General features: G+C 43.8%; 2 protein-coding genes across 3 annotated transcripts; one reads left to right on the forward strand and one right to left on the reverse strand.

Annotated features, from left to right (window-relative positions):
- Positions 1-1513: 1513 nt before the first annotated feature.
- Positions 1514-5777, reverse strand: LOC101279567 (T-cell surface glycoprotein CD3 delta chain). The gene is made up of 5 exons (XM_004273343.4): positions 5616-5777; positions 3762-3980; positions 3177-3308; positions 2850-2893; positions 1514-2628 (listed from the first exon to the last, which is right to left on the reverse strand). Exons 1-5 carry the CDS (start codon positions 5668-5670, stop codon positions 2563-2565), a joined length of 516 nt encoding a protein of 171 aa, XP_004273391.1. The 5' UTR covers positions 5671-5777; the 3' UTR covers positions 1514-2562.
- A 1680-nt stretch (positions 5778-7457) lies between these two features.
- On the forward strand, positions 7458-16183 carry LOC101279311 (T-cell surface glycoprotein CD3 gamma chain). 2 transcript variants are annotated; one of them, XM_012534303.3, is made up of 7 exons: positions 7466-7595; positions 10482-10505; positions 10988-11203; positions 12008-12139; positions 12793-12836; positions 13587-13670; positions 15409-16183. In XM_012534303.3, exons 1-6 carry the CDS (start codon positions 7541-7543, stop codon positions 13650-13652), a joined length of 537 nt encoding a protein of 178 aa, XP_012389757.1. In that variant the 5' UTR covers positions 7466-7540; the 3' UTR covers positions 13653-13670; positions 15409-16183. The 2 variants fall into 2 exon arrangements, with proteins under 2 accessions (XP_049569359.1, XP_012389757.1); XM_049713402.1 differs by lacking the exon at positions 13587-13670 and having other exon boundaries at positions 7458-7595.
- The last annotated feature ends 2011 nt before the right edge of the window (positions 16184-18194 follow it).

Consider the following 18194-nt stretch of genomic DNA (forward strand, 5'->3'; position numbering starts at 1 on the left):
CAGTTCTCTCCAAACTGATCTATAAATTCAATGCAATTCTGATCAAAATCTCAGCAGGCATTTGTAGTAACTGAGAAGGCAATTCATACGGGACTGCAAAGAACCTAGAATAGCCAGACTACTTTCTTTAAAAGTTGTATCCCAGCCATTCCACTCCTGAGTATTTATCCAATAGAGATAAGAGTGTATGTCCTTGTATATGAGTGTATGACTTGTATAATGATTTATGTATGAATGTTCATAGCAACTTAATTTGTAATAGTCAAAACCAGGAAACACTCAAAAGACAATCAAGGGGTGAATGGATAAACAACTTGTGGTATATCCATACAATGGAGTACTACTGAACATTAGAAAGGAATGAACTATTCATAGATGCAAAGAGATGGATGAATCTCAAAATAATTATGCTGAGTGTAAGGAGCCAGACCAGAAAAGGGTACATATTATATTATTTCACTTATTTAAAACTCTAGATAAATGGAAACTAATCTATAATGACAGAAAGCCGATCAGTGGTTGCCTAGAGGATGAGAGGATAAGGAAGAGATTGCATGCAAAGAGGCACAAGGAAACTGTCCAGGGTATTGGGTAAGTTCATACTTATCAATCTTGGTGATGTTTCACAAGTGTATACATATGCCAAAACTTATCAAATTTTACACGTTAAATATATGCAGTTTATTCATGTCAGTTTACTTCAGTAAAGCTGTGTTTTAAAAGCACAAAAAAAAAGAGAGCTGAAGGGACCCAAGTTTCCAGAAGGGCTCAGGTGAAGGTCAGTGTTTCTCATCCTTGGCTTCACATTAGAATCAGCTTAGGCAGTTTGAAAAGTCCTGATGTTCCAACCCAGTATAATCAGCATCTCTAAGGGTGTCACCCAGGCATCAGTACTTTGAAAGCTCCCCAGGAGATTCCAATGTGCAGTGAATTTTGAGAACTGGTGAGCTGTAGAGGGGGACATAAGGGTATATGAGGAGCACAGGGTCAAAGGAAGTGTGCAGGGCACGGGAAGGACACAAGTATTGCTGCAATGCAAGCCGTGGAAGAGTTGCCCAAGGTGGAGGGATCCAGTGTGAAAATTGGATCTAGGGCTAGGAGGACTGCAGCAGTAGGGTATAAAGGGTAGGAATGAAACATAACCATGAATGAAGCCTGTGTAAATTGGAAGTTCATTCTGTCCTAACAAAGTTAGGGTCTGTGTGTATCTTGAGGAGATAGTGGGCAGAATCATCCAGACCTCTGGCTATGTGGTTGCTAATAATTTTCTCCTTTGGGAACCCTGGTCTAAGAAACTCCCACTCTTGGGGACTTTCCTGGTGGTCCAGTGGTTAAAACTTTGCCTTCCAATGCAGGGGGTGTGGGTTCAATCCCTGGTTGGGGAGCTAAGACCCCACATGCCTCGCAGCCAAAAAACCAAAACATGAAACAGAAGCAATATTATAACAAATTCAATAAAGACTTTAAAAATGGTTCACATCAAAAAAATCTTAAAAAAAAAAAAAAGCCCATCTCTCATTAAACTGTTCTGAAGTTTATTGAATTACTCTTACGCAGAGAAAAAAAAGAGGGGTTCCCACACATGGTAGACAGGCATGGGCGTAAAGGACACAAAAGAGTAAGTGGCCTCAATTCTTCCTCTAAGCCAGAGATTCTCTGAATTGAGGCTGCTTCAGAATCACCTGGGGACCCAAGAGTGTCCCCAAGTGGGACCCAAGTGTGTATTTTTTAAATAAATCCCAAAGTTTCAGAACCACCACTAACCCAATGGCTAAAGATGCCATCTATTGAAAATATCCTAATTCCCCACCCAGTCTCAGACTCCAGCTTTCCAAGTGTGTGGAGAAGGATAGTATGTTTTAATTGATGAAGAGTTTCTGATGCCAGTTTACTATGCAGAAGGCAGGGATGGGGCAGGGAAAGGTTCTGAGGAAAGAAAATAGAACGGTACCTTCTATACAGGGGAAAAGGGTACTGAAGGGGCCCTGGCTGAGACCTCCTTGTAGGTAGTGGCTACCACTCCACAGGAGTCATAAAGCCAAGGCCAGCCCCTTAGCAGAAATGGGACTTTGTCATACACACTCTCGGAGCCTTGATAAGAAGTGATCCTCAGGGCCTTTGATGTCTCTGCCACCTCCGCTCATGATGTCATGGAAACTTCTGAGTGGCTGTGTCCCTAAACACAGCAGCCCGCCCTCCACTGTGGTGAGGAAATCAAAGCCGTAGAAGGGTTGTAATAGGGGACTGGAGCCAAGAGAGTGTGGTGGGGCTGATCCTGCACCCAGGGAGCCCACCAGGACAGAAACACCAGTGGGTCAAGATACGGTGGGAGACGGCCCATCACACGGTCCATGTGGGGCAGAGGAGGGAAGTGATGAAAGAAGGACACAGGTGGGCAGGGGAGGGCAAGGGCCCAGTCACGTCAGGGCCACTCCCATGCCTTGTCCAGGAGCCTTCAAAAGTCCAGGCGCCTGCTGAGTGAAGGAGGACAGCTTTCTTGGCTGAGCAAGGAGAGAAGGTCCAGTCGATAACCAATGAGCCTAGAAGCCACCAGCCTCAGGTTCACTTGTTCCGAGCCCAGTTCTCACCAAGATGACTGTACTGAGCATCATTCCGATCTCGAAGGGGCTAAGAGATGAGAAGGAGAAACAGTGAGGCAGTGTCAGAACTGTCCCAGGGAGAACCCCAGCAGACCCCAGAGATGAGAGATCATTCCTGGCCATTCCAGACCCCCCAGTGACGGATTCCCCACTAGGACCTTCACACACATACACATTAAACCTAGTATCAGGCTCTCCATCCCCACTCACTCCTCCCCCCATTCTCATCTTTTTCCCCTCAGGGCTCACCTGATAGAGCTGGTCATTCCCCAACAAAACTTGAGTGTCAGCAACTAGAAGAACCAGGGAAAGAGAGTCAACAAGGGCCTAGGAGATGGGACAGGGAGACCCCATGAATGCTGCAGGGGGACTTCAGCTGGTCACACCCTTGGAAGTCTGCATGAGCTACATGGGCACCTAAGTTCTGTCAGCAACCAGTTGTAAGAGGCCTTAGGAGATTGCAATAGTGACTCCCAGATGAGACACAACCCACCTCCAGCCCCATTCCTTAGCAGGTACACACTCATACCCACATTCACAGCCACAACACACACATGTTCTGTCCCTTCCACTTACCCCTGGAGAGCCTTCCAGTCTCGTGTCCAGCAAAGCAGTAGACACCCAAAGCAAGGAGCACAGTGGCAATGATGTCAGTGATGACGATGCCTGCCAGGGTGGCTGAGTCCAGCTCCACACAGTTCTGGCACACTGTGGGGGAAGGGAGGCCGAAGGAGAGGTGGAGGGTCTTCAAGATCAGGGAACCATCTCTGCCTCTTAAGTCAGCCCCAGGATCTCTCATGCCAAGACCCAAACTTGGAAAAAGTCCTGCTGAGAGCCTTGATACATCTACCTCTAACCTTCAACCCAAGAAATCCCTGAGGAGAGCCAAGAAGTTGTCTCAGCTTTGTAGGAACTTAAACAAGGCAGTAGGCCAACCACTCTCCCCACCAAGCCCCTACTGCTTGGGTCACAAGGTCCCTATTGTTCTTTTGCCATTAAGCTATTTCCCACTCAGGGCTCCAAAATCTGGCTCATGCCATTACGAGAACAACCCAGTTTGTTGAGAGCACAGACTGGTACACCAGAGCTCCCTACACCTAGAAAGTTCTCATATACAGAGGCCCCATCCATTCCAACGCAAAGGGTCTTGGAAGCACATACTTCGATAGTATACTTGCAGAGTAGGTGTTTTGCTGGTTTGTCCATCTGCCTTATTGCACACATACACTCCTCGTGGGTCCAGGTTGCGTTTTCCCAAGTCCATAGTTTTATTGCCTAAGGCCAGTTGTCCTACCGTTCCTTCTAGCCACGTGATACTCTCATTGCATCTCAAAAACACTCTGTCCTCAAGTTCCTCCACAGAGATATCGAAGGGGCTCACTAAGGGAAAAAATAACACAATTGGAGCCAGCTCTTTGGTCTGCACCAGACTGCTTGTTCTGCTGAGGCTCATACTTAAGAAGGACCAATTTCCAAGTCTAGAATAGTTCATGGTTTCTAGTGAGAGAGACGGAAGTCACAAGAGAAGTGCTTCAATAGGCTCCCCACAAACTGCGGGGACCAAGAAGGACATGAAGATACAATCCAAACAGAGGACAGGCCCTGATGGACATGGAGCAAAAGAGGAAAACATGGAGTTGGGTCGATCCAAGAACCTTCCTGGAAATGTGTTCAGACCACTGATTAGAAGTAGGAGGGGAGCCCAGACTGCTAAAACACCCAAGAGATATGGAAAGGCAGAAGAATGGGCCTCGATTGGAGATGTCTTCATTTTTTTCTCCAAGAAACCTTCTAATTCTACTTCCCAGCCACCTGCAACACTCCCAGGTCAACTTCTCATCTTCTGCCCCCTCGCCCCACCCTTGCCCCAACCACTACCAAGGGAATGGTACTACTAAAGCCTTTCCTATGGCCAATGATGGCTGCGGGTAGGAGAGAAGCTAATATGAATTACCATCCCAGTGGTCCAAAAGGGGACCTAGGGCAAATCCCATGTAAAGATTTTTAGTTGTTCCACCCTTGCTTAGGAGGAGAGGGACAGGAAAAAAAATTTTTATTGAATCTGTTCTTGGGGCTCCACACAGGTCAAGTCTTGTGGGGAGTTTAAGGGTTGGAGGTACGAACAGCACCTTTCTAGATCCACTGAACTGCTGTGACTGAGAGCATCTCCACAGCCCACAGAGGCACTGGAATCTATATCTCCAATCCCAGGAAAAAGTGGAATCTACATTCTTCCTGAGATTCATGGTCAGTAACCAATTTGGATAGAAGAGCATCCTCTAGAAAACCCCCCGAAGAGCCATTTCTCATGCCTCTGTAGCAGGTCAGGAGAAAATGCATGTATTCTCAGGGAGATCCATGTACATCAGATGCTCCACATCACAGAGTCATGTATTCCTTGGGGATCCGCTTCCAATGGAAATCCTGGATGTCCCAAAGAAGCTGACTACTAGGGTAACCATTCATCCCAGTTTGCCTGGGATTGAGAGAATACCTGGGACATGAGAGTATCAGTTTTAAAACCAGACAAACGTGGATGAGTGGGTCATTCTACTACCCCAAATCTGCCCTCCCTCCTGCTCAGCCTCAATTTAACTTTTCTCTTAAAGCATTCCCCTGAGTGCTGGGCCATGGCCCCAGGTGGTGACATCATGATGGCCAAATGACCAAGAGTCCTGGATCCCAAAGGCTCTCTGCCCTAGAAGGAAAAGTGCTCCCATTACCAGCCCTAGGCTAAGGCACACACATACTGCAACACTTCCTACAGATCTCTGGCCTAAGGTCTTCAGAGAGACATTCAAGGCAAAGATGCACCCCTAGCTGGATTCAGTCAAAGCGAAGAGCCTGTGCTTCCCAGACCCTGTGCTACGTCCCAACATGGCCCTCCTTGACAACGCTGCCTGGTGAATTGAAGCTAGCATTGAGAAGGACTTTCGAGTGGACCACATTCCAGGTGGTAATGTCGCTCTTAGGTCCCTTCTCCAAGATGCCCCCATCCACCCAGAGAAGCCTTACCTTGGGAGAGAAGGGCAGCCAGTATCAGGCCAGACAGAAAACTTCTGTGTTCCATCTTCCAGCAGAATTCATCCAGAAGACAGACCCAAGTCACAGAACTATCAGCCAAGGTGAAAGCTGCCTTCCCCCAACTGACTCATGTGTACCCGGAAAAAGTAAAGGGTGGTGGAGGCACTAGAAGACGCCTATTTCTCTGCTCTCTGCTGTTGGTGATGGGAGGCTGCCAGGGTAGAGGTAGGCTGGGGGTGGGGTAGGAAGGAAGCAGGTGCAAATCGCTCTTTCTCAGAGCATGGAGGGTGGGGGAGGGGTAGAAGGGGGAAGCAGAGGATATGGAAAAGGTTGCCTGGACTTCTAGGAAGTAAAAGGAGATTCAGGGTGTCCTTTCTTGAGTCACTGATGAAAAACAAGGAATTCTGAGTTCCTGTCAGCAAACATCACTACATTTACTCACCACCTAAAAACTGCCACCTCTCAAAACCCTTGAGACAAGCTGTGAACCCCATCCCAGAAGCCATATCAGCTAGGTTCCTCCCTTTCCTGGTCTTTCTTGGGAGGACCCGAGGTCCTCCTTGGGCCGCCTGGGACACCACACTAAGTAGCTGCTGTTTTTTTTTTTTCTTCTTTTTTTTCTGTTTTTTTTTTTTTTGCGGTACGCGGGCCTCTCACTGCTGTGGCCTCTCCCGTTGCGGAGCACAGGCTCCGGACGCGCAGGCTCAGCGGCCATGGCTCACGGGCCCAGCCGCTCCGCGCCATGTGGGATCCTCCCGGACCGGGGCACGAATCCGCGTCCCCTGCATCGTCAGGCGGACTCCCAACCACTGCGCCACCAGGGAAGCCCCTAAGTAGCTTCTTACCAGTGGGAGTTTGAGCTTTGGGAGCCCTCTAACGAGATTTACATCCTGGCTCCAATACTGCCTACCTGCTGGGTCTGAGCCACTCACAGAATTCTTCAGAGCCTGATTCCCTCAGTACCATGAGAAGAATTCGAATGGAATGTTTCCATGGTACCTGACACTTCATATGTTCTCAATAAGAGAGAGAGTTATTAATAACAATATGATTAATTCGCAGCACAATTGAGTCTCCCCAGGAGACAAATGGACTTTTTTCCTCTGGGCTATGGAAATCCCAAACTGCCTACACTGTCGCAGTTAGACTGTAATTTATCTGAGGGTAGAGAGCGTACATGTCTTGCTCACTTCTGTATCACCAGCACCTGGCCTGTGCGTGGCACGTGATGAGAGCTCTGTACATTTTTCCCAATTCACTGGCTGACCGGCTGAGGGGCCTGAGGTCCTGGGAACACAGCTGACCCTAGTCCTTGGAAATGTATGGTCTGTCTTGGTGGAATTGTCCTACCTATTCCTTTCCAGGCAGGCACCACTCTGATGATCTCATCTCAAGAGAGCAGTGAAAAAAAATCCCTGGACTGAGGTGGCTTTCTGTTCAGAGTTCCAGCCCCAAGCACCTAAGAGTTCCCACCTAAATTCACTAGTTCTAACAACAACAGCTAGCAACAGCTGGCTGAGACCCAAGTAACAAGTGGTGGCAGAAACGTTTATCTTCCCCTCATAAAAAGAAAGCGGCCCAGGCCCCCTCCTGCCCAGCACCCAAGGTGGCTTTCCGTACAAGCTGAGTCTCTGAGATGGGAATCCAGCACTCCCTCACGCTCCCTCCCCTCCACCACCCACGCTCCTCTCCTTAACTGAAAAGCCAGAGGTATCTGCACCTGCAGCCCTCCTGAGCCCTGCCCCCACCCACTGCCCACACTTGAAGCAGAGGGTGGAGGCTCCGGGTTCTTGCCTTCTCACAGGGGCCCCAGCCTTAAGGATGCTGGGCGGAGCCAGGCTATACGCTAGCACAGGCTGGCTGGCTGGCTGCTAGGGGCTGCTCAGTACTTCTGCGGGAGAAGAACAGAGGCTGCTATGGAGCAGGGGAAGCGTCTGGCTGGCCTCATCCTGGCTATCACTCTTCTTCAAGGTAAGGGCCCGCTAGGGGGTCTGACAGTCTGGAGAAGGGCTCAAGGGAAGAAGCCATAACAGGGGGGCAAGAATATTTGGATCCCCTAACCTCGAGCTGTCATCCTAAAGTTCAGAGAAGGAAGGGCAAAAATGAAGCTTCTCACTGCTCTCTGCTAAAGAGAAGCCATGTTCCATGGGAGAGATGGAGTCCTTGTCTCTTAAGAAATCAAAACAGATGACTTTACTGGCTTGAGAGAGAATCCGGATGCCACCATCTTAGGTTTGAATGTAGCCCAAAGGGCACAGGCCAGGAGTCTGAAGAGAAACGTATGTGTTCCTTAACTCAGAGCTGGGGTTAGGAGTAGACCTATGAAGCATTCACTCACTCTGTTGGTCAGCTGGTCAACAAATACATGTGAGATCCTATTACGTGTTAGGCTAGAAGGGTATAAAGGTGAATAAAAACCTTCTGCTCCAATTAGCTCATAGTCTAATTGAAGAGATAAGTTTCAACGTTGCCAGATTGAGTGTAAGGTTCAATATAGGTTGCCTGAACAAATATTCAGTTGGAAATACAATAGGAAGTGGATGAACTGGGCCGATGCCTGGAATCTGGACTAGAGGTGATCCTCTCCACATTGAAAGTCGTTGAAATCACGCAAGAACTATGAGAGATGTGAGGAAGAGGAGGCTGAGGATAGAACTGTGAGGATACCACCTTTAAAGAATAGTTAGAGAACAAACATGTCAGTAAAGAGATAAGGGAATGATCCAAGAGCTGAAATAATCGGATTAGTGCTATTCCATAGAAACCAAGGGAGTAGAGAGCTTCCAGAAGGAGAAAATCACCATGAGTATGAAATGCTAAAGAGACGTCCACTGATATAAGAATATATTCAAAAGTTTAAGTCTGTATACATACTACCAAATGTAAAATAGATCGCTGGTGGGAAGCAGCCGCATAGCACAGGGATATCAGCTCGGTGCTTTTGGACCACCTAGAGGGGTAGGATAGGGAGGGTGGGAGGGAGACGCAAGAGGGAGGAGATATGGGGAGTTTTGAATCAGAGTTAGAATGAGGGGACTCTTTTTTCCTCCCATGGTGATCAGGTGGATGGGGAGAAGAGCTAGTTAGAAATCTGCTTAACTCTTTGTCTTGCTTTTCTTTATCTTCATTTACCCATTTATTCACTCATACATTCATTCGAAATATATAAAGCTCCTACCATATTCCAGGCACTGTGCTGGGTGAACTATTCATAAACAGTTCACCCCTATATGAAGTTCTAAGACTGTTGACTCCTTCCAACTGTTTCCATCACACTTTGATCTATGCCCCCATCTCTCCCCATAACAAACTCTACCTCTAGCCAAACTACCTCTTTTGTCCTTTTCCAAGTCTGTATCTTTGTTCAGCTATTCTTTCTACCTGGAAACTCTTTCTCTGTCTGGTGAATTCTTACTCATTCTTCAAGGCAGAACCAAATGCCATCTTCTCTGTCAAGCTTTCCCTGTCCCCTCACCCTTGGTCAAAATCAATAGTTTCTACCCCTTTCCATATGCATTTATACAAATACTAAATGATAATTTACAAGTACTATTACATTTATTACATTTGTGTTTATTTTTTTCCCACTTCATTGTAAACTCTTCAGAAGCAACAACTAGTTATTTGTATCACCACCCTTTTCTTCCACACTCGTTACTCATTACTCGTTACTCAGACATATAATAGTGGTAAGTGTTTGGATTAAATCCAATTGAACTGAACTCCAGTGTTGGTTCTCTATAGTATGTCTACCATGCAACTCTACTACTCTGAGTTTTGAGACAGATTTGAGGGCTATTTAATAGCTAACTCTTTGGGGACATTCAGGGTTTCCACAAAAAATGGATCACCAAGGCTGAAGGTTTTAGAAGTAACTCAGCTCTAAAAGGCTTTAGCTAGTGCACACCCAGTCTTTGCCAGGGCTTTAGCTGCTAAAGGAGAAGAGCATTCCACACTGTACAGGCAATACCCTTACGGATACTGCAATACAGTTCTGCAATGCTAACCGTCCAGAGTTAGTGTCAGACCTCAAAGGTTAAGGGCTCAGTCCCCAAAACGACTGCCCTCACTTTAAAAGCTAGGCACAAGTTCAGGGATCCTCAGACTACCCACACTTCTAACGAACTGCCTACAAATCTGGAGGGTTCCCAAGAACCCCCTCAGAATTTGCTAGAACAACTCACAGAACTCCGGAAAGCCCTATCCTTACTACTACAGTTTTCTTACAAAAAATAAAATCAGATCTATCCAAATGAAGAGACACATAGGGTGAGGTCTGGGAGGGTCCTGAACACAAAGCTTCCATGCCCTCTCCTTCAGGAATTAAAATACATCACCCTCCTGGCACATTGATATATTCACCAACTAGGAAGTATGAATGAGTTTTTATTGGGGTTTCATTACATAGGCATGATTGATTGAATCACTGGTCGTGTGACTGAACTCAATCTCCAGTCCTCCTCCCCCTCCTAGGGCTCAAAGCCCCAATTCTCCAATCACATGTTTGGTCTTGACCAGTCCCATCCTGAGTCATCTCATTAGCATAAACTCATGTGTGATCCAAGGGCCCACGAAGAATCACAAAGGCAATCCTGTCATTCATGAAATTCCACGGGTTGAGAAACTCCCTCCCAGCAACCCAGGAGAAAGACCAGACAAACTGTTTGCTATACAACATCCTAAATTCGGTTCGGTGATTTAGGAAACAATCCAAAGAAATAGGTATAGATACTGTCACTCGCATGAATTAGACTCTTGCTCTCCATGTTGGCCTCAGATGACCACGGAAATGATACATCAGGGGATCTGAATGACTCCATGCCCAGCTGATCCTCTGTCTCTCTTCTGTCTCTACAGGTACTGTGGCACAGTTGAATGAAGGTAGGGGAAATGGCTTCTTTCTATCATCAACCTCTGAGGAAATTCATGGAAGTATGGCTTCCCACAACAGTAGTCCTATAGGAGCAAGTGAAGAGCTAAGAAGGGATGGGATGATGAAGGATAGACAGCAAACCTCCCCAGTGTCAACCAAATCAGTGGCCAGCCTTGACCTCCCTGGCAGCTTTCCTGTAGCTAAACAATTAGTTTTCTGGTTCTTGGAGGAGAAAGAGGACCGTAGCAGCTAGGCACTACTCAAAGCACAACCTATGAACCAACAGCATTGGCATCACCTGGGAGCATGTTAGAAATGCAGAATCTCAGTCCCTCCCCAGAACTATTGAATAAAACCTGAAATTCTACCTAGACCCCATGTGATTCATGTGCACATTAAAGCTTAAGAAGCAGTACTGTCATGGTCTCCTGATGCCCTGGGACAGGGAGAATTTCAGAGGCAAGATCTTAACAGACATTTCCTTTTTCAGTAAAAGTGGATGACAATCAAGAAGATGGTTCAGTAATTCTGACTTGTGACATGAATGAAAATGTTATCAGATGGTTTAAAGATGAGGTGGAAATAAGTCCTGTAAACACAAGTAAAAAGACTTGGAATCTTGGAAGTAGTACCAAGGACCCTCGAGGGATATATTGGTGTCAAGGATCAAAGAACCGTTCAAAACCACTCCAAGTATATTATAGAAGTACGTATCCCCTTTGGTTTGCTTGTGTGAAATTAAACAGTACTTGCTGCTCTGGTGAGCTTCTTGTCTGGGGTGAGTGTGGAAATAGATGCTAAACAGTGAAGTAAGAGCCAGTTTTCTTAATCTCAACATAATTTTTTTTTAATTTATTTATTTGGCTGCGCCGGGTCTTAGTTGCGGCACGCGGGATTTTCATTGAGGCATGGGGGATCTTTAGTTGCGGCATGTGGGTTCTTTTAGTTGCAGCATGCAGGATCTAATTCCCTGACCAGGGATCAAACTCTGGCCCCCTGAATTGGGAGCATGGAGACTTAACCACTGGACCACCAGGGAAGTCCCTCAACTTACTTCTTTTTGAATTTAACAAAGTAGCTCCCCCAAATTCTTGAAAAAACATAGCCTGTGTTGTAAAGCCTGACTCACTTTTGGGTAGGCCCCACAGATTGGAGCAGTCAGCAGTTTATATAAAGTGAGTTAGGGCAGGTGAGGGAGACAGGGGAGACTACCAGGTAAGTAACAGGAATGTAGAAGGCAGTTGAGCATGGAGAATGGGATCTGGTCTTCCTTATATTTCAATAGTTGCTGGGACTAATACTCCATGGGCTCCCCCAGGACTCCTGGGGGACAGAGGAACATCAAAAAGCATTGAGTTCTCAGCCCAAGGATCTTCCCAGGCAATTCCCTTGCCATACCACCCACAGAGAGAACAGTCTTCTGCCCTAGACAGAGGTATTATCTCAGGAGAAAAAAATCCAGAACAACTTTCACACCTCGAAGGAGGCTTATCCTTCCCTTTCCCCACAGTGTGTCAGAACTGCATTGAGCTGAATTTAGCCACTGTGTCTGGCTTTATCTTCGCTGAAATCATCAGCATTTTCCTCCTTGCTGTTGGGGTCTACTACATTGCGGGACAGGAAGGAGTTCGCCAGTCAAGAGGTAAAAGAATGCTCTTAGCTGAGGGGTGAGACCACCTGGGACCCTTAGCCTTCTTCCTACCAAAATAGAACCAATAGAAAAGACTGGGTTGGCACGTGTCACTGATGAGCACGACTGGGTGGGGCTCTGGTTCTGTAGGCAGGAGAAAAGGACACTTGGTGTTTTCACAGCATATTTGCCTATCTCAAGATCCAACTCTCTCTGATTTGTCCTCTGTGCTTTTTAAGAAACTCTTTCTTGAAGTAAAACCTACATACAGAAAAGGGCATGAATCACATACACACAGCTCAAAAAGCTTTTCTAAAAAAGCAAACACACACATGAATCCAGCACCCAGTTTAAGAAAGAGAATTAACACTTGTGGTCACTTCCAGCCTCCACTTAGTCCCAAAAGCGACCACTATCCTGACTTCTAACAACATTGATTCATTTTGCCTGTTTTTGTTGCTTACGTAAATAGACTCATACAGTAAGTACTCTTGTGTGTGGCTTCCTTTGCTCAACAATATGCTTGTGACATCTATCCATAGTGTTATAGGTAGATGTATTTCACTAATTCTTATTGCTATTCAGTACTCCATTGGGTGAATATATCCCAGTATATTATTTATTCTATCTTGTGTATGTGTACCTTTTGTTTATTTTTTGTGCAGCTTCAGACAAGCAGACACTGTTGTCCAATGACCAGCTCTATCAGGTAACGGAATGTGAAGTGAAAGAGACATTGCTAGTTAGTAGTCGTAAAATTTTGGTATGGGGGGGCAAGTTATTTGGAAGAAACTGCTTAGGACATACCAGACGATGGCATTGTTATCCCTTTGGGTAGAATGGACGAAATAAAGAGAAGGGTTGAGAGAGACTGAGGTCAGGGTCTAGTGACAAAAAGTTGAAGAACACACAGAGAAACTAGATACAGAGCCTCCATTCTTGTCCTCTCCCACCCCCAGGACCATGAAGAAACCACTCCAAAGCCTTGAACATAAAAAGCACTCAATAAGTATGCATCAATAGAAAACAAACTTATGGTTACCAGGGGGTAAGGGCAGGGAGGGATAAATAGGGAGATTGGGATTGACATATACACACTACTATATATAAAGTAGATAACTAATAAGAACCTGCTGTATAGCACAGGGAATTCTACTCAATACTCTGTAATGATCTATATGGGAAAAGAATCTTAAAAAAAGTTGTTTTTAAAAAAAGAGTGGATATATGTATATGTATAATAGATTCACTTTGCTGTATACCTGAAACTAACACAACATTGTAAATCAACTATACTCCAATAAAAAAATTTTTAAGTATATATATATGAAGAAAGGTGAAAAAAATAAAGACATTTAGAGTGAAAGCTAAAAATTTTTTTTAATTAGAAAATAAATATGCATCAAATTAACTCATAGAGGACGATGGAAAATGATTATGACTGTACTATCCTTTTTAGCCCCTTAAGGAAAGGGAAGATGACCAATACAGCCACCTTCAAGGAAACCATTTGAGGAAGAATTGAGCCCAGAACTCAGAGTAGGTGTGTCTCTCTACACCAATTCTAAGAACGTGCCTTTGCACTACCTGCCTTCCCAACTACTGCCAAGTTTATCTCCTTTCCCCAAGCAGCTATAAGGATGGGGGGTAGGGAGGATTGATTGATAATTCCTTGGGGGGAGGGGGATGGATGACTTCCTGTGCATTGTAGGATTTTTAGCAGCATCCCTCGCCTCTGTCCACCAGATGCCAGTAGTACTCCCCAGCTGTGACAACAAAAATATCTCCAGATATTGCAAGTATCCCCACGGGATGCAAAGTCGCCCTTAGTTAAGAATCACTGAACCTATATTAACCTTCTAATCACCCAAGCAATCAATCAGAAGTTCTAATTCAATCAACCAGAAATTTCAGTCAGTAAAACAGGGCCCAAGCATTATTTGGTTTTCTGAACCAGTTACAATTTTTCTTTTTTAATCCAGGTGTTTTCCCTTCTATCCAGTTCTCAGAAACAGAGCAATACATTTTGGAGCAATCCTAGTAGAGATTTTCAACCCTAAATCTAGACTCAAGATTCCCAAAGGTGACAAATGGAGAGGAAAGGCCATCAGAGCAAATTCGGGTTTTTCTCAAAAAAAAAAAAAAGTAAAGTAAAACTTGTATGGTGTTTCAGGAGCGCCACCTATTGGAAGTAATTTTTCTGTAAAAGAAAAACGAAACGGTCAAATAACCTCCTTTATTTGAATACCATTTTTTTAAGTTTGCATTTTTATTTACTTTCTTTATAAGTCATAATTCACATGGTTCTAATATGCAGTGAAAGGTCGCCCTCCACCTCCCTCTCCAGCCACCCAGTTGCCTTCTACAGAGGCAAACAATAATACTAGTTTCTTACATAGCTTTACAAGATATTTAAAGTATTATATATCGGAGGTATTCTAGGCATACATAAGCAAATTCTTTTTTTTTTTATGGATGATAAATGCATCGTGATTTTTTGTTTGGTTTGGTTTTAGCTGCGTTGGGTCTTCATTGCTGCACGTGGGCTTTCTCTAGTTGCAGCAAGTGGGGGCTACTCTTCACTGCAATGCGCTGGCTTCTCACTGCAGTAGCTTCTCTTGTTGTGGAGCATGGGCTCTAGGCGCACGGGCTTCAGTAGTTGTGGCACATGGGCTCAGCAGTTGTGGCACACGGGCTTAGTTGTTCTGCGGCATGTGGAATCTTCCCGGACCAGGGATGGAACCCATGTCCCCTGCATTGGCAGGCAGATTCTTAACCACTGTGCCACCAGGGAGGTCCCCAAGCAAACTCTTAAGTACACATTATTCTTCCTTCCCCTATTTTTCACACAAATGTTATCATACTATACATCTTGCACTTCTCACCTAATAAAACCTGAAGATCACTTCATACCAATATATAAAGGAGCTCTTTTTTTTTTATGCAGCCACTTTGTACAGATCCCCTATAATTTATTTAACCAGTCCTCTACTGATGGAAATTTACGTTTGTTCTTTTGCTCTTACAATGCCACAATGACCGTATAAATGTCGTTTTTTTAAATTGTATTGAGGTATAATTTACATAAAATTCACTCATTTTAAGTGATTTCACCTGTTCTCGGTAATTTTTAGCAAATTTACCCAGTTGTACAACCATCACCATAATCCAGATTTAGAATATTTCCATCAGTCTCTTAAGATCTCTTGTGCTCTTTGCAGTCACTCCTTGTTCTCACCCTCAATGCCAGGCAATCACTAATCTCTTTTCTATCTCTTTAGATTTGCCTTTTCTGGATGAATGGAGTCATACAATATGCTGCTCTGGACATTCTCTTACAAGTCTTCGTGTGGACATATGTTTTCATTTGTCTGGGTTGATATCTAGGAGTGAAGGATTGCTGGGTTGTATGGTAAATTTATGTATAACATTTTAAGAAACTGCCAGTTTGCCAAACTTGCTGTTCCATTTTACATTCCCACCGGCGATGGATGAATGAGGTTCCTGTTTCTCCACATCTTCACAAATATTTGTTACTATCTTTTTTAGTATAGCCATTCTAGTAGATGTAAAATAGTGTCTTATTGTGGCTTTAATTTGCATTCCCTAACGACTAACGATGTTGAACATCTTTTCATGTGCTTATTAGCTATGCTTATCATATCTTTAGTGAAGCGTGTGTTCAAAACTTTTTTTTAATTAAGTTGTTTTTCTTCTTACTATTGAACTGTAAAAGTTCTTATATATTTTTGAATACAAGTCTTTTATCAGCTACATGATTTGCAAATATATCTACCAGTCTGTGACTTGTCTTTTCATTTTCTTAGTGGTGTCTTTTGAAGTGCAAGAGTTTTTAATTTTGCTGAAGTCTGTTTTATCCATTTTTTTAATGGATTGTGCTTTTAGTGTCATGTCTAAGAAATCCTTGCCAAACCCAAGGCCACAAAGATTTCTCATATGTCTTGTTTTTACAGTTTTATTTCTAACAATAAATGTCATTTTGAACATTAAGACTATTTGTAACAAATACAAATAAATGGAATTGTAGGACCATAATGTATTTGCACCTGTAATTTAATTAAATATTGCCAAATTGCACTTCATTGAGGTTGGACCAATACATAATCCTAACAAGAGTGTCTACTGTTCCATACACAATCTAACAGTGTACTATTAAATTTTTTGAACTTTGCCAATCTGATAAGTTAAAAATGGCATCTCAGCTTAATTTTAATCTGCATTTTCCTAACCATTTGTTTTTCCTTCTCATGAAATACAGGCTCATATCCTTTGATTTTTTTTTTTTCACTGTTACTCTTGGTGTTTAGAATATAACCCCTTCTCTAAGTGTTATTTATTTATTTATTTATTTATTTATTTATTTATTTATTGGCTGCGTTGGGTCTTCGTTGCGGTGCACGTGTTTCTCATTGCAGTGGCTTCTCTTGTTGCGGAGCACAGGCTCTAGGTGCATGGGCTTCAGTAGTTGCAGCACGTGGGCTCAGTAGTTGCAGCATGCGGGCCCTAGAGTGTGCGGGCTTCAGTAGTTGTGGCGAGTGGACTCAGTAATTGTAGCGCACAGGCTCTAGGGTGCACGGGCTTCAGTAGTTGTGGCACACGGACTTAGTTGCTCCGTGGCATGTGGGATATTCCCAGACCAGGGATTGAACCCAGGTCCCCTGCATTGGCAGGCAGATTCTTAACCACTGCGCCACCAGGGAAGCCCCTGATCTTCTTCTTATTGACTTGCAACAACCCTTTACATATTTGGGAAAATAGATCTTTTGTTTGTGGCATTAGTTGCAAATATTTTTCCAGTGTTGTTATTTAGATTTTGACTTTACTTATGGTTGGTTTTCTATACACATTTTACAAATATTTGACTGTAGTAGAATTCACTGTTCTTTTATGGCTTAGATTATTCTTTTACAAAACTTCTCCCATTAATTCCTATAGCATTTTCCTGGTTTCACTTTATATATTTAAATCTTTGATCCACCTTGAATTAATTTTAGTGTAAAGGTCTAATATATTGACTAACGTTTAAATCCATAGCTACCCACTTATTCTGGAAGTATTTATTGAATAATCCACCTTGTGCACATTAATTTTAAATGCTACATTACCACTCCACACTCACCAGATTGTAAGCTCCAGGAAAAGTTGTATTTTTTTTCTACTTCTGTAGCTTCAGGAGCTAGAACAATGCTGGAACATAATAGGCACTCTAAGATTGCTCAACATTTGGTGTGTGTGTCTGTGTATGTTACAGTATACTATTCAGTGGCATTAAGTACATTCACAATGTTGTGCAACCATCACCACTCTCATTTTCAGAATTTTTTATTATCCTGAAGAAACACTTTACCCATTAAACAATAACTCCCCATTCCTCCCTCACCCCACCCCTGGTAACCTCTTTTTTACTTTCTGTCTCTGAATTTGCCTACTCTGGGTACCACATATAAGTGAAGTCATACAGTATTTGTCCTTTTGTGTCTGGCTTATTTCACTTGGCATAATGTTCTCAGGGTTCATAGCAAGTATCAAAATTTCCTTCCTTTTTAAGGCTTAATAATGATGTGTATGTATATGCCACATTTTGTTTGTCCATTTACCCGTCAATAGACATTCTGGGTTGTTTCCACCTTTCACCTATTACAAACGATACTGCTATGAACAGTGGTGTACAAGTATCTGTTTGAGTCCCTGCTTTCAATTCTTTGGAGTATTTACCCAGAAGTGGAATTGCTGCATCATATGATAATTCTGTTTAACTTTTTGAGGAACCACCAAACTCTTTTCCCAAAGTGCTCCACTATTTTACATTCCCATCAGCAATGCACAAGGGTTCCTATCTCTCCACATCTTCACCAAGACTTATCTTCTATTTTTTTTCATAATCACCTTCCTAATGGGTATGAGGTGGTATTTCACTGTGGTCTTAATTTGCACTTCCCTAATGATTAGTGACATTGAGCTTCTTTTCATGTGCTTATTGGCCATTTGTATATCTTCTATAGAGAAATGCTTATTCAAGCCCATTGTCCATTCTTTAATCAAGCTG

The sequence above is a fragment of the Orcinus orca genome, chromosome 8, assembly GCF_937001465.1.
Source record: "Orcinus orca chromosome 8, mOrcOrc1.1, whole genome shotgun sequence".
In the NCBI taxonomy this organism is placed as follows: Eukaryota; Metazoa; Chordata; class Mammalia; order Artiodactyla; family Delphinidae; genus Orcinus; species Orcinus orca.

Excerpts from the sequence above, each read along its gene's own strand:
- LOC101279567 (XM_004273343.4), bottom strand. The coding sequence starts at position 5,670 with ATGGAACACAGAAGTTTTCTGTCTGGCCTGATACTGGCTGCCCTTCTC. Across the intron at positions 3,309-3,761 it reads TCTGCAAGTATACTATCGAA|TGTGCCAGAACTGTGTGGAG; the intron begins GTATGTGCTTCC and ends CTTCCCCCACAG. Across the intron at positions 2,629-2,849 it reads GGAATGACCAGCTCTATCAG|CCCCTTCGAGATCGGAATGA; the intron begins GTGAGCCCTGAG and ends CTCATCTCTTAG.
- LOC101279311 (XM_049713402.1), top strand. The coding sequence starts at position 7,541 with ATGGAGCAGGGGAAGCGTCTGGCTGGCCTCATCCTGGCTATCACTCTT. Across the intron at positions 12,140-12,792 it reads AGGAGTTCGCCAGTCAAGAG|CTTCAGACAAGCAGACACTG; the intron begins GTAAAAGAATGC and ends TTTTTTGTGCAG. Across the intron at positions 12,837-15,408 it reads CCAATGACCAGCTCTATCAG|ATTTGCCTTTTCTGGATGAA; the intron begins GTAACGGAATGT and ends CTATCTCTTTAG.